This window comes from Pectinophora gossypiella, chromosome Z (genome assembly GCF_024362695.1).
Source record: "Pectinophora gossypiella chromosome Z, ilPecGoss1.1, whole genome shotgun sequence".
Taxonomy (NCBI): Eukaryota; Metazoa; Arthropoda; class Insecta; order Lepidoptera; family Gelechiidae; genus Pectinophora; species Pectinophora gossypiella.
The window spans coordinates 16,873,223-16,888,952 of record NC_065433.1 but is presented as its reverse complement, the minus strand read 5'-3'; the positions used below and the strand labels follow the sequence as shown (position 1 = coordinate 16,888,952).

The following is a 15,730-nucleotide window of genomic DNA, read 5'->3' as shown; positions in this document are numbered from 1 at the left end:
TAGAAGGGAGGAGGGAAGATATTATGTAGTTGAACGCGTTTTATGATTTTATGCGCTCCCTGCCCATGGTGTACCTCAGCGGTGAACACAATATCTAATCATAAACTGTCACTAAATATTTTATACTCAGTATTGAACAACTCCAATAAATAGAAATGAATACCTATTTACCCAGAGTATTATGTACGCTTTACTAGGTATATATCCAAAATACCTAGTTTATTAAATAGGCAGGAGGATAAAAATGGGAATTTACCCAAAATATCGGGTATATTGCCATATCGCAACAATGGGCCAAGGGCAAATCGAAAAAAAAAACGAATAGAACTAACTCGCAAGCCGTGTCTTGTCTGCTTGTGTCATTCGTTCGAAATTCGAATTAAATTTCATTGATCTAATTCAGGACAAATTGATACGCATTTTTTTTTTTATTAAATTTAGTGTACCTACATTAACCATGCCTAAGCGAAGGAGAAACTTGTTAACGCCTAAGAAGAAAGTTGCTAATGTGAAATATGAGAGCGACAAAGGTGTGGTACACACTTGTTTTTGTTAGTGTAGTTTTTTGTTTTTACTATTACATACTGTATCTTATCTAGCCTGCTGTATCCTACTACGTAGCAAACATCTCACGACGCCATCCTGTGCTTTTTATGGTCAGCCAACAAAGATTTTGATCTCTACGCGATATCTCCACCTTGGTGTGCCGGGCCTGAGTGTAATCTCCACTCATTGCATACCGAAACTTAATAAATAGTAACCCCTGATGCCGGGACTACTGCGATTTTGTTATAATTTTCGCATATTTATAGTAAGTAGGTACTGTCCCACATCTAATACTCTATAGGGTAGTTTCCTGCAACAGGTTGCCTGGAAAAAATGCCTTAGAGCAGCAAGCCCGCTTATTGTACTCCTACATTAGTTTCATGTTTTCCCCGTTTGAATATTATTATTTATTACTTAACCTTCAAGCGGGCGCATGGTCTTTTGTAACGGGAGCGGGCGCGCGTAACCGAAAAGACGTTTGGGATGTATAAAGGAAATAAAGCACTAATTATTCAATAATTATTTATTTGTTTCTCCTTTTGTTTCTTCTTTCTTCTTATGTACTAAGCGCAGTCGATTCGACTACGCGCGCCCGCTTGAAGGTTGACATGTGAAACAAAATATTATATTCAGAGGAAAGCGAAGTGGCTGAAGTGTCTACTCCTCGTGGACGACTCAAGGGTGCTCTAAAAGATGCCCTCGACCCTACCGCAGAAGAATCCGACACTTCGGTTGAACAAACTCCTGTAAGGAGGTTAGTAAAAATAAAAATGGCAGAGCATTTAGTTACTAAAAATAGAAATAATAAATCCGTGACAGTCCTATTCGGAGAACTTGTGACTTACATTGTAGTGTCATGGGATCAAATCCTTGATTGACTGACTGACTTGATTTTGGATCATATTTAATTGATATCACATGGTTACGAGGATTTGTTGATAATGGCAATAGGCTTGTCCATTATTATATGGGACAGTGGGTCTGTATATTATTTACACCTCTGTCTCCAGGGATAAAGTGTGGTGTTATGTTATGTAAAAGTAGAATACAACATAACTGGGTATCTAATTGTTAATCTGTTAATCCTTCTATTATCATTTTGCAAACTACCAAAACATATACAAACTATTATACTACCATTATTATACTGATAATTTAATAACTAACACACCTAAATTACAGAATAAGGAATAATACTATGGTATAGAATGGCAACTCTTCTCTCCCCACTAGTGGGTGAGCTAGGTTTACCTCACTGCCCCTTGGTCTTGCTTTAGTCTTCAATCATATGGCTGTCAGACGTCATACACACAGATGCGCGTGTGCATGTTGAGACTATACATTAATACATTACTGTTGTGTCTGTTTTTGTATGTAATGTCTGGAGTGTGTCAAAACATAAATTGTATTTTCTATCATTAGTTAATGATTAGAGTTAACTTGCAGATTATCAAAGAAATATAAGTTTTAATGGTGTTTTGGTGACTATTTATGAGGTTGTTTACTGTGTTGATAATTTAACTTGTTTAGTCTGATTATTATTAATTCTGACTAAAGTATTAGTTGTTAATGATAAGGTAGGTAAGAATACTAATTAAAAAATATGAGACATCCAGTGGCTGATGACCTAAAAACCTATCTTTATTATTTTTTAGAAACTATATGGATGACAGAAGACACTCTTCAAGAGCTGAGGAACAATATTTTTTGCGAAGGAAGCCATCACCGGTGCGACAGCCGTATGTACTCAAGCTGTTTGATCGGAGTGTTGACCTGTCACAGTTTGATGAAGAATCTCCGCTTTACCCCATCTGTAGGGCTTGGATTGCCAATCAGCCTAAGATGAATTATAACACGTTTAGGTATGTGTATTTATATAAATAGGGTTATCATCAGTATGTCCACATCGTCACAATAACCTTATTAAACAAATGTCTTTTTTAACTTATGTCTGTTAACAATATAGGTTGTTAAGTTAAATACTAATTTAGCAATTTATTACTAGCTTCTGACCTAACTCTATTGACGAGAGGTATCGTAATTTACACTATAGTAATGATTTCAGCAAGACAAAATTCAGAGAACCGGAGCCAACAGAAGACAGTGTGGTGCTACCTGGTCCTGAAGGTCCGCCGGTCAGCAGGATACCCAAACTGCTGCCAGAACAGGAGGCACGGAACAAAAACAACATTAATCTTAACTATGTAAGTGCCATTTTTGTGGTTCGCTATTTCTGTCTTACGCCGAATATGCGGTTGGTATTCGGTGAATTTGGGTGTTGTGGTGTGGTTCAATTATAAAAGTAACGTGTTTCAGGGAATCATTAAAAACATTGTAATCTAGTTCCACAACGCTCTGAGAAAAAAAAGGCGGGGGAAGGGGAGAATTTATTTCAATTCTAATATGTGGGGCATAGTCTTAGATAGAAGTCTAACCTTCAAGGCCCATATCAAAAGTGTGTGTGATTGTGCCGCCTTTGTAATGGGCTGTCTTCATTGTCTTCTAAACACGCGTATTAGGAATAAGGTGAAAATGTACACCTATGCAAGAATCGTTTTCGCTCAGGCGAATAACCTCTCAAATCCATAGTCTTACAAAATCGTTTCACGCCAAAACCTCCGTGGATCCTTCGCAATGAAAATCTGCACATTGACCTGGGTCTGCCTTCAATTACCTTCAAAACGTTTTTTTCGATTCTGCTTCGCACCATCAAAAAGAAAAAAAGGAATCCCAAATTTAACATTAAAGCTAAGTTAAAATTAAATTAAAATCAGTTTGTTTATTTGTTTTCCGTCTTTTGGTTTTCTACTACGAAGGCCCGTGTTGCTCTATGGTTTTCTTACATGTTATGTTTCGGTACCCACGTTAAAGTCGAAAAATAAAATTTTACTCTACTCCGGATTTTAATGATTATGTATAGTAAAATTTGGTATTTTCAATTATGGATTCTAATATAGACCAACGTCAACCCACCCTTGTCGCGACGACTCTTTTACACTTGTGTATATCTATAATTATGTATATAGATAATCAAAGAATTATGAATCTATTGTAGGGATGTGAATGCACACATACTAGACTGACGTCGCGAATACCAGTCAGTATGTGTAGATAGGATGTAACTCTTACTCACTCATAGGTTCCTATGTCAGTGATCAGATCCTCAATATGGCTTTCCTTACACCTTTCCTTTCACCTCATGGATACGGATTACTTCTCCATCTGTAAGTTTAAGAAACATAAATGAACTACTGATTGGTGATACAACTACCACCTACTTGGTGACACATCACCCTGCAGAATGTAAGCTTATCTCTCTTAATGACTCCGGCTGAACACCAGCGTATGTGATCTTATTCATTACTCTCAGATTTTACTTTATGTCAGTTAATTGCCCTTTTATACATGACCCTTTCAATGGTGTGCTTATCAGCACTTAGGTAGCTAAGTAAGACTTATTCATTAGTGTGCATGCCAGCACTTGGGTGGCCAAGAAGGCCCTATTCATCAGTGTGCCCGCCAGCACTTGGGTGGCCAAGAAAGCCTCTTATAACAGTGTGCACGCCAGCACTTAGGTGGTCAAGGAAGACCTCTTCAACGGTGTGCACGCCAGCACTTAGGTGGCCAAGAAAGCCTCTTATAACAGTGTGCACGCCAGCACTTAGGTGGTCAAGGAAGACCTCTTCAACGGTGTGCACGCCAGCACTTACATGGCCAAGAAAGCCTCTCATAACAGTGTGCACGCCAGCACTTACATGGCCAAGAAAGCCTTTCATAACAGTGTGCACGCCAGCACTTACATGGCCAAGAAAGCCTCTCATAACAGTGTGCACGCCAGCACTTACATGGCCAAGAAAGCCTCTCATAACAGTGTGCACGCCAGCACTTACATGGCCAAGAAAGCCTCTCATAACAGTGTGCACGCCAGCACTTACGTGGCCAAGAAAGCCTCTCATAACAGTGTGCACGCCAGCACTTACGTGGCCAAGAAAGCCTCTCATAACAGTGTGCACGCCAGCACTTACATGGCCAAGAAAGCCTCTCATAACAGTGTGCACGCCAGCACTTACGTGGCCAAGAAAGCCTCTCATAACAGTGTGCACGCCAGCACTTACGTGGCTAAGAAAGCCTCTCATAACAGTGTGCACGCCAGCACTTACATGGCCAAGAAAGCCTCTCATAACAGTGTGCACGCCAGCACTTACATGACCAAGAAAGCCTCTACATTTGGTGCACCATACTCTTAGATGCAACCTGGCCAGGAAATACTTCTTCGATTGCGGGCTACTCATTTGGACAACGGTAGCCAAGGAAGGCTTCTACAATTGCAAGCTATGCATAGACAACGTCTTCAATTGTGGGCATTACTTATTGATGCCCCCTAAAGAGTACTCATCTATCTTTACAAGTCGCATTGCCGGCCGGCCATTTTAAACACAAGTTATTAAACAGAATTTGGCATCATCGTTAGTAAAATTATAGTCAGAATAATAAAAGGGAGTTCTATCACCACTACGTAGCTTTGGTAACAGCATCAGCGGGACTTTCTGCACTTTTTCACTCATATAAAAGTTAAACTCACTTTAACTACTTTCTTAGAAAACTAGCTTGTCAAGACAAGATTTAAGACATAGACAAGATTCACTTACTGATAGAAAAATTAGCGGGCTTCCGTTTCGGTGTTGCTACTTGTGACATTCCATATTTAGAATCGTGACTCATCGTCACGACAACCCTTCACCCCATTCTTGCGCTAAACTTTTTACAGGCGAGGAATTGCAACTTCGATCTTTTCACCGCCCTTGAAGAGTTCGTCGGTCGTCCAACGAACTTCCAATGAAATTACTAAAATACTTCGATTAATAAAAATAAGTAAAAAATGGCTACGTTCTAGCGAGAAGCGCCACCGCCGAGTAGGGAAGCTCTACTGGCGCAACACAGCCGGCGCTGGGCGGGCGTGCGGCAGGCTTGGATGGAGCAGGCCTCGGCGGTCGAGGCGCGCTACGAGGCCTCGCAGCAGCTGCTCAACAAGATTCATGTCAAGTAAGTTGCTATTCCGATGAAGTAAACTCCCGCTCCCAGCCCGCTGACCTCGCGTTACGCCTGTGTGAAATGAGCTTTATTTAGTAACCAATAGAGTACCTGTGATGTTTGCTTCATTTAATTTTTCTATCAATTTGCCCATCTAGGAATTACGGGCTTGAGTTTATGTATGTCTCAATTTGTCACAAATTTTTTCTAGACCTGTAGCTGTTTAACTTCTCTATTTTTAAAATCTCCGTCAGTCCTTCGGACTAACGGCGTATACGTAATGTCCTTTACGATAAGAGTAGCATGGTAATTCTAAATGCAATTATTTAACAGACGACCGTGATTATTATGCCCAGAACCTCAAAAGTGTTCATTTTTGTTTGTTTCAGTGCTATCTGATACTAAAGGCCCGCGCTCGGTTGAATCGCGGGATTTTTGCAGTTCACATTCTTATTTTACACGCTAATCAAATTATAATGAACCTATAATGAACGATATTTGATGAATTCATTATAATTATAACCTGTTTAATAAAAATCATTGTAGATTATAAGATTGTAGCAGTATATTTCTCCGGCATTCTTATACACGCCAATATTTTTTTTTGTAAACGTAAGTTTAAATATTTATATACTTATAAATATCTAGATATTTTAATTTCTACAATTAAAATCTAGATTTTTGTAATTTTTTTCAACATTCTTCTTTTGTATGCCGGTTCGCCGGAAGCGTATGTTGTCTTGAGGGACTTTCCAGGCTACGATTTTCCTTTGTTTGATATCAGACATACGCATCTTTTATCTTTAATTTTTGGGTATAAATGATGACGCTTTTTATTATACCCAGGCAAAATTACATCTTCCACCTATTATTATTTAATCAGCATAATTCTATACATAATGTGACCCAAATATTTTTGAATAATTATGTACTTGAGTAAAGAGAAAATAGGTAATTATCACGTTAAATCTCGACAGCGCCATCTACATTATTTTTTGAGGAACATAGTCTGAAAAGTCCCTCATTTAAGAGTATTGTGCTTATAAAAGGAAACTATTGTTCAATGTTATAGCAATTTATTTAAGAGAATAAAATTTCTAGCTAGAGCATCAATTAAAAAACGAACTAGCTTTTATTATAATATATGAATTTTCTTTAGTAGGTTGTTAGGCAACTTATAAACGCGGTCAAACCTACAATAATATTTCATAAAATGTAATTCATTCTTAGGTAACCCTTGAAATATTCCGATATTGTAAACATTCCGAACTAACTAGTAATTGCATAGTTGCCTAGGTCAAAGATAAATTATGAAATTCTGACAGATCTAAAACTAACAAAAATCTTTTTTTATTTGTATATTTAACTTATTTATGAATTTGAATTAAGAAAAACTGAATTTTGTGTTTTGACGTTAAGAAAAAAGTAACTGATTTGATTAGTTGGAAACTAGCCTATTACAAAACTCACCTGTAGTTCCATATAAACGTGTTGCACAACATTTATACTTTGGTTACTGGAAGACCGGCGGTTTTACATCTTTTTGGTACATAGTTTATACTGGGTTTAGAGCCACCTTTTAAGTACCTATAGATATGCTTGTATTAGGTGCGGTTTTACATACATTACATATTTACTTATGCATTTATTGGAATTGATGTTACTAGATGTAACTTCGAATTTGAATGTTATTTGATAAGTCAATAATCGATAGTGATAGTGTTTTATAGGTTTTAGGAGCTTATACTTCTATACTTATTGTTGTATAATCAATCAACATAGTAATCAATAATCATAATTGTCTGTTTTAAGTGTATACCTACTTACTATTGTAAACTACCATATATACTACTCATGTTCAACCGATATTCGTAATTCAATAAATCCGTATATTCGAGCATTGATCCGTTTCACTCATCTCTCTACACTATATGACAACCCTAACCAAACCCTGCCAATGCACCGGACTGTTTCGCCTTGGTCTTTGGTTTCGTCCATGGGCGGTTATCTTGATACATTATCATTCTCGCATTAAGTCTATGGGCGCTCATATTGAAGATGACAGTTCTACCCCGCCCCTCCTTACTTCTTTCCTATTTTGCCTGCCATGCCAGAGTGCAAAGACCAGTCGCCATCTTGTTCGACATGACATTTTCAAAGTTCCTCCACAACTGTTAATTCCGTAACTTATCCTCTCAATTTTTGTAGCCGTATTATCTAACTTTCACCATGTCCCATAAGTGTAGTGTTGTGAGTATTTTTTTATAGATTTCCAAAATCTGAGATAGAACTCCAAAAATGGGTAGAGTGCGCATTGGTTCTGAAAGATTGCAAAGTGTCCTGAATTCACGAAAACAGAAAAGGCTTTACTCATCACCATGCGTGACACCATTCCTACAGCAAAGTAGAAGTTCCAGAGAAACGTACAAGAGTCGAAAGTTGTCGCTACGCCAGAACATAGCGATATTGATCGAATTAAAAAATATATCAAATTATAACTGACCTAAAGTTTCCCAGTGAGATTAGTATTCTGAGACTACATCTGCTTCCCATTGTTAATTGGTCGGAGACACGTCCACGTCCACCGATTCACCTCCTGTAGGGTTAAATAGAATGCCCGATGACACCGACACTCTCGGTGACTCGGGCACAAGAAAGGCTTCAAGCCTTTCAAAGGCCATCAATACTGTAAACATATTTAATATCATACAACAATTATAATGCATAATTATAAGTAATTATGTCAGGACACATTTTAATATTATATAATAAGTTTAATATAAGATAGTAAGTATAATATAATGTCAAGCCTATTAGTTTAGGGGATGTGATCACATTCGGCTAATTGGACCTAAAAGTGTTAGTTTAAACTTTAGCAGTTATAACGAAACTGTATATTGAGACATAAACAAAGGTTTCTAGTCAGTTTAGAAATTATAATTTATGCATAACATGCTCACCAGGGCAGATGATTTGTATCTCTTACTTACGGGCTTACCTACACACATGGGCAGGGCCTTAGCGTATCTACTCACCAGGGCAGACGCTCTGTTCTCCTATTAATCGGCTCAACCTTACACACCTGGGCAGGCGCTTTAGCATAACTACTCACCAGGGGTAGACGCTCTGTTCTCATATTAGTCGGCTCAACCTTATACACCTGGGCAGGGGCCTTAACATATCTACTCACCAGGGATAGACGCTCTGTTCTCATATTAGTCGGCTCAACCTTACACACCTGGGCAGAGGCCTTAGCATATCTACTCACCAGGGGTAGACACTCTGTTCTCATATTAGTTGGATCAACCTACACGCATGGGCAGGTGTCTTAGCGTATCTGCTCATCAGGGCAGACGCCGTATTCTCATATTAATAGGTACAACCTACACACATGGGCAGGTGTCTTAGCACAGCTGCTCACCAGGGCAGACGCTCTGTTCGCATATTAATAGGCTCAGCCCACACACATGGGCAGGTGCCTTAACATATCTACTCACCAGGGCAGACGCTCTATTCGCATATTAATTGGCTCAACCTACACACAAGGGCAGGTGCCTTAGCGTACCTGCTCGCTAGGGGCAGACGCTCTAAAGTATATCTCATTAGTGTGAACCAAAGTTGGAGTGTCGATTCTCTGACCCTCGGCATGATGTCCTCAACGCGGTATATATTTAGTAAACTTTGGATTACTTTAGAAATAGCTAGATAAATAAGAGTATTATATAAACAGTACATTCATAGCGAGATACTTAGCCTAGATACTTAGCTTCAATGGATGAAATCCTTTGAAGTCCCACCACACAATTTCAGAACACTTTTCTTACAACCATTAAGTAAACGTAGTGATTTATATTCTCCTTTTACTAAGTGGGTATTCAAACTGACAAGTTATAACTCACCATAGACAAATCTGGGGAACATCGCGCTGGCGGGAATATTTCTGCTTCATGTTGCCATTAGTAATATTGACACTATGTACACTTCGCGACCAACGTCGCGACAAAAGTGGTAAGTTTTACACATTTTGAATCAATGATTAATATGTACTTATGATATACACAAATATCCAGTTACGGGCAATTGTTTTGATATTGTTTTACTTTTCATATTTATCTAAAGATAGAACACAAAAAAAATTGCCCTCGACAGAATGGACTAGGTATGGGTGTGACGTAGTAGGATGTTTATTTGTTTCTGTCGATTTAGAGCTGTTGTGAGGTTATTATTTTTTTTATTTCGTGTTTCTTATTTCAGATGCACCCATTTACTTCACCCCTCGAAGCCCTACATGAAGAAGGCGTGTGATTGTCACGAAAAAATCTGGCGGGAATATTTCTGCTTCATGTTGCCATTAGTAATATTGACACTATGTACACTTCGCGACCAACGTCGCGACAAAAGTGGTAAGTTTTACACATTTTGAATCAATGATTAATATGTACTTATGATATACACAAATATCCAGTTACGGGCAATTGTTTTGATATTGTTTTACTTTTCATATTTATCTAAAGATAGAACACAAAAAAAATTGCCCTCGACAGAATGGACTAGGTATGGGTGTGACGTAGTAGGATGTTTATTTGTTTCTGTCGATTTAGAGCTGTTGTGAGGTTATTATTTTTTTTATTTCGTGTTTCTTATTTCAGATGCACCCATTTACTTCACCCCTCGAAGCCCTACATGAAGAAGGCGTGTGATTGTCACGAAAAAATCTCTGACATCAATTTGTGCAAATATTTACTCTGAGTACATGAGATCCAGAAAACAACCCATTAAAAAATAAAATAATTAATAAATAGCACCTAATTCCCATTCCAAATGAAAATAATTAGATTTTATCACGAGGGTGAAAAGGGGAAGCGATTTAGGCTTAAAAAGGCTAAAATTGCTACCACCCAAAGCTACTAACTTCCAAGTTGCTTCCAAGGCAAATAATGGAAAAGCGCGGGAAACGGATTGTTTGGCGGACGTGTTTTTTCGTGGCTTTAAAATTTTAATTCAAATATTTAAAGTGATCATTTGGTTAGTTTAGGTGTAATTTAGTTTGTATATATTAATTATTTTTTATTTATATTGTGTATAGTGTAAATATCAACGAGTTATTGGTAAGTAGTTCTTTTTATAATTTTCCCGCCATGGACCCGCCCGAGGATCCTGGGGGAACGCCTCCTGTTGTTGCAAGTTATGTTACAATCTCTAATGTTGCTTCAACGAATGAAGAAGCAAGTATGGATACTGATGGTTCTTTAGTTCAGGGGAAAAAACGAAAGCGCGTTTCACGCTCTAAAATGTGCAAACATTGCAATAAAAAAAGAAGGAAGGGTCATGAGAAGAGGCTATCTGATTGCCAATGTCTATCTGAAACTGAATCTAATATCCAGCCTGCATCCCAATCTCTTGATGAAAACCAAACTCAGAATATCTCTTTGCCTTTATTTAATGAAACTGTTGCGTCACAAAATATTTCAACTGTCGCTGACAACCACTCTCCACAGTCTCAAATTGCTCGGAGGAATTATATTAGTTCTGATGCAGCTCCTTACACGTTACACATCCAGCATAAGCTGACATCGCCTGATGATGGGGTTTCTTTGCATCCTGTGTCTTTAGGTCGATTCCTGAAACAAAACAAAGTTACAGGTATAGTGGATGGAAGCTTAAAACGAATTGGAAGGAACAGAGTATCTCTCTCTTTCAAAAAGTATGAAGATGCAAACTCTTTTCTTGAAAACCCTATTTTAGACTCCTCAAAGTATAAAGCTTTTATCCCTACATTCTCAGTAATTCGAATGGGTGTGGTTCGTGGAGTACCTGCTGAATGGAGTGAAGAAGAAGTGAAGGAGAATACGACAGTCTCTATAGGCTGCGGTCCTATTCTGAAAGTAAGGCGGTTGAATAGGAAAGTCATTATTAATTCCAAGGTGGAATTTAAACCAACAGAATCTGTAGTACTGACCTTTGATGGTCAGATTTTACCGAAAAGGGTCTTCATGTGTTATACAGCTCTCCCTGTCGATCTTTACATTTATCCAACCGTACAATGTTTTAGTTGTTGTCGCTATGGCCATGTGAAAACCCAGTGCCGCTCGCAACCTAGATGCTTTAAGTGTGGTCAGGGCCACAATGGAGATACCTGCTCAGTTCATGAAGAAGATGTCAAGTGTTGCTTATGTAATGGCAACCATCAGGCTACAGATAGAAAGTGTTTGGAGTATGAGCGCCAACGTGCTATAAAAGAGACCATGGCAAAGTCATGCATCTCTTATGCGGAAGCTTTAAAGACTCATCCGGCCATAACAAAGATCTCATATGCTGAAGCACTTCTTTCATCCCATCATGTCCCAGATAATGTCCCACTTTTAACATCGCCTTCCCAAGCAGCTAAGTCCCCTTCTAAAGTCTCTTATAAAAAAACTGTTCTTCAAACAAGAAAAGCTCCTCCCAGGGCTACAAAAGGCTATGACGTTCAGAGTCATAGGGAACTGGTTAGAGAGTATGATTTGCCTGCATCTGCTAATGGAACTGCTCTGAAATATCAAGAAACAGTCAATGATCCTTCTAATATTCCGATTTCTGAACTTATTATAGCCCTATTAAACTTACTTTCGCAGTCAAACTTAATTCCACCGTCCAACGCAGCTCTCATTGATTCTCTTGCACAAATCTCTAAAACACTCCATAATGGACCTAAATTCCAAAGTTCTCCAGTGGAACTGCAGGAGCGTAATTCCTAAAAAACAAGATTTATTATTTTTAGTTAACAAGTACAAACCTCTAATTATAGCATTACAAGAAACTTGGCTCAAGCCAAGTTATAATTTTAAAATTTCAGGCTACTCTTGCATTCGAGAGGATAGACCTGATAGATTTAATGGTGTTGCTTTATTAATAAAGCATCCCACTTCCTTTATACATAAACAAATCAATCATAGAAATGATTACTCTGTTGTAGCTGCAATTATCAAAAATATCTGTTTTGTTTCTATTTATATTCCACATCCCTCTACTCAGATATATAATGAGGTACATAATATTCTTTCCTCACTTCCTAAACCCTTTATAGTGTTAGGGGACTTCAATGCCCAGCATGTGTCGTGGGGAAGTTCTTTATCCAATACAAATGGTAACACTGTTTACAATATGTTGGACACACTTAATCTTTGTATCCTTAATACTGGTTCACCTACCCGTCGCACCTCTCCTTCACAGGGAAAGAGTGCTCCAGACTTATCAATTTGCACCCCAAATCTTGCTCCATATCTTTCTTGGGAAGCCCTTAAATACACTTTTGGAAGTGATCATTATAGTCTTATTATCACTCTGCCTTTTCAACACGAAACTGTTCGAAAACGGATTCGTTTGAAATATAGATTATTGAATGCCGACTGGAATACTTTTAAATCTCGAATGGAAAGTAAAATTTGTTGTTTCCCTCCTGTAACACCTGGAAATGAAACCTTTTGTGCAGAGACATTTGCCGGAGCGTTTATAGAGATAGCTAATGAACTTTTTCCGTTGAAAAAAGTAGGCTGTGGAATACCTTCTCCACCTTGGTGGGACAGTGAATGTACAGAGGCTGCTAGAAAACGTAAAGAAGCTGAAAAGTTATATTTTGAATGTTCAACAGATGAAAACTTTAATAAAGTAACTGAAAATATCGAAGCTTGTAAAAAAATGTTTAAACAAAAAAAATTTGATGGATGGAGATCTTTTTGCCTATCAATTTGCCCAGATGTTAGCCCATCTGAAGTTTGGGCGAATATAAGAAGATTCAGGGGTGCTTTCAAGGAATCCTCTCCTTCTGCTCTTCCTCAGAATTTGACCCATAAATTTATTGATACCCAGCTCCTCCTTATGTTTCAGAGTTTATAATGATTTCACCAGCTGTCGATGATCGTACTGGACTAAATAGCCCCTTTTCTCACCATGAAATGAAAGGCGTCTTATCAAATGTGAAGGATTCAGCTCCTGGCGTTGATGGAATACCATATTCATTTGTAGCTAATCTAGGTGATGATGCTTTAGGTTATTTGCTTAACCTAATTAATAGTTTTATGCTATCCGGTAATATACCCCCTGCATGGAGAGTTCAAGAAGTGTTTCCTATTCTGAAACCTAATAAGGATCCTACCCTTGCTTCATCTTATCGTCCTATTGCTCTGTCATCGGTCTTAATTAAAATTACTGAACATCTGGTTAAAAATAGATTAGAATGGTTTATGGAGAGCAAAGGTTTACTTAGTACAAGTCAGTACGGCTTCAGAAAAGGTAAAAGTACAATGGACAGTATAGCTATTTTTGTCACTGATATACGACTGGCATTCTCTTCTAACCAGTCCGTCGTAGCAGCTTTTCTGGACATTACTGCAGCTTACGACAATGTAGTTTTATCTATACTATATAAGAAATTATTGGCTTTTAATGTACCTTCCATGCTTTCTTCATTTATCATAAATATGCTCTCTGAGCGTTGTATTCAGTTTTTTACGGATGACGAGCATTTTTTGTCACGATTAGTCTGGAAAGGTCTCCCACAGGGGTCGGTACTCAGCCCTTTGTTGTATAATGTTTATAGTTCAGATCTAGAATCTTCCCTAGATGATAATGTGAGTATTCTTCAATATGCAGACGACCTCCTGTTGTACTGTTCTGACAAATCTATTCAGAATGCCTCTTCAGCCTTATGTCGGTCTCTTGATTTGCTTAAGGTTTGGTTGGATTTAAATGGCCTAGATGTTTCTTCTCCTAAAAGCTCTGTAGTTGTGTTTACAAGACGATTAATGATCCCTCCTGTAACTGTTGCATTTAATAATAATCCTATCCCAGTAAAAACTTCAGCAAAGTTCCTTGGCGTCATTCTTGACGATAAATTATCGGGTAAACATCATATCGAATACGTTACCGGTAAATGTGATCGTAATTTTAATATTCTTCGATGCCTTGCAGGAGTTTGGTGGGGTGCGCACCCTTATTCGCTTAAGTTATTATATAATGCATTAATCAGGAGCATAATAGACTATGGTACCTTCATTCTTGTGCCAGGTAGCGTAGAATCTTTTCAGGACCTGGATTCCATTCAGTACAAATCTCTGAGATTGATTTGTGGTGCCATGAGATCCAGCCCAACTAACTGCTTACAAATAGAATGTTCCGACCCTCCTTTGCATTTAAGGCGTCAATACTTATGTGATAAGTTTATATTTCGGTCTTTTCAACTTATCGACCACCCTCTTTACCAGAAACTTCAGTTACTGTTTGATCTTACACTTTCTTCCCCTTATTGGTCCCACAAACCTATCCCATGTCTTGTTAAAAGTTTTCAAAAGTTTATATATCTTCAAGCCCCCACTCACAGACAGCCTGCACATCCTTTGTTTTGTGACGAATTTGAACCTTTAGTTCTATCCCCTGATGTATCCCTAAATTTGGGCTTTATTAGAAGTGATCCTAGTGTAAGTGCCATGTTCTGTATTACAAAAGATTTACAATGGCCTCATGCCCACCATATATACACGGATGCATCAAAGCTCTCGTCATCAGGAAATGTTGGTGTGGGAGTGTACCATGCTCAGTATAATATAATTCAGAAAATTAAAATGCCACCAGAAACGTCTGTTTTTACTGGGGAATGCTTAGGTCTTTTTAAAGCAATAGATTACATTATAACCATGAAACTTAAGAACACGGTAGTTTTTTCAGATGCTAGAAGCAGTCTTCAGGCTTTATTAAAATTTCCATTCAGAACTAAAATAATATTTCCGATTATTATAGATATACGAAGGTCACTGTATAAATGTATTCGCCTAGGGTATTCAGTTTCTTTTTGTTGGATCCCTGGACACAGCAAAATACCTGGCAATATTAAAGCCGACCTTCTTGCTAAAGAGGCTGTGGATAGTGGTGACTTATTTACATATAAAAACTACACCCATGATTTAGTTAATTTACCTAGCTTATATCTTCATGAATATTGGGGGGATGAATGGGCAGTGAGTTCTCAGACCAAAGGTAAATTTTATTCATCAATTCAACCAATTATTTTAAGCAAGCCTTGGTTCTTCCGGGTTAAAGTTGGCAAGAGAGCAACGTCCTGCCTCATACGTATGAGGCTCGGTCATACATGCTGTGCATCTTTCCTTGCAAAGATTGG

At 38.1% G+C, this 15,730-nt stretch overlaps 1 protein-coding gene across 1 annotated transcript; it reads left to right on the top strand.

Moving 5' to 3' along the window:
- Positions 1–320: 320 nt before the first annotated feature.
- Positions 321–7,477, top strand: LOC126379915 (protein lin-37 homolog). The gene is made up of 6 exons (XM_050028927.1): positions 321–530; positions 1,180–1,300; positions 2,202–2,408; positions 2,612–2,750; positions 5,441–5,589; positions 5,967–7,477. The coding sequence occupies exons 1-6, from the start codon at positions 458–460 to the stop codon at positions 5,974–5,976; spliced, it is 699 nt and encodes a 232-aa protein (XP_049884884.1). The 5' UTR covers positions 321–457; the 3' UTR covers positions 5,977–7,477.
- The last annotated feature ends 8,253 nt before the right edge of the window (positions 7,478–15,730 follow it).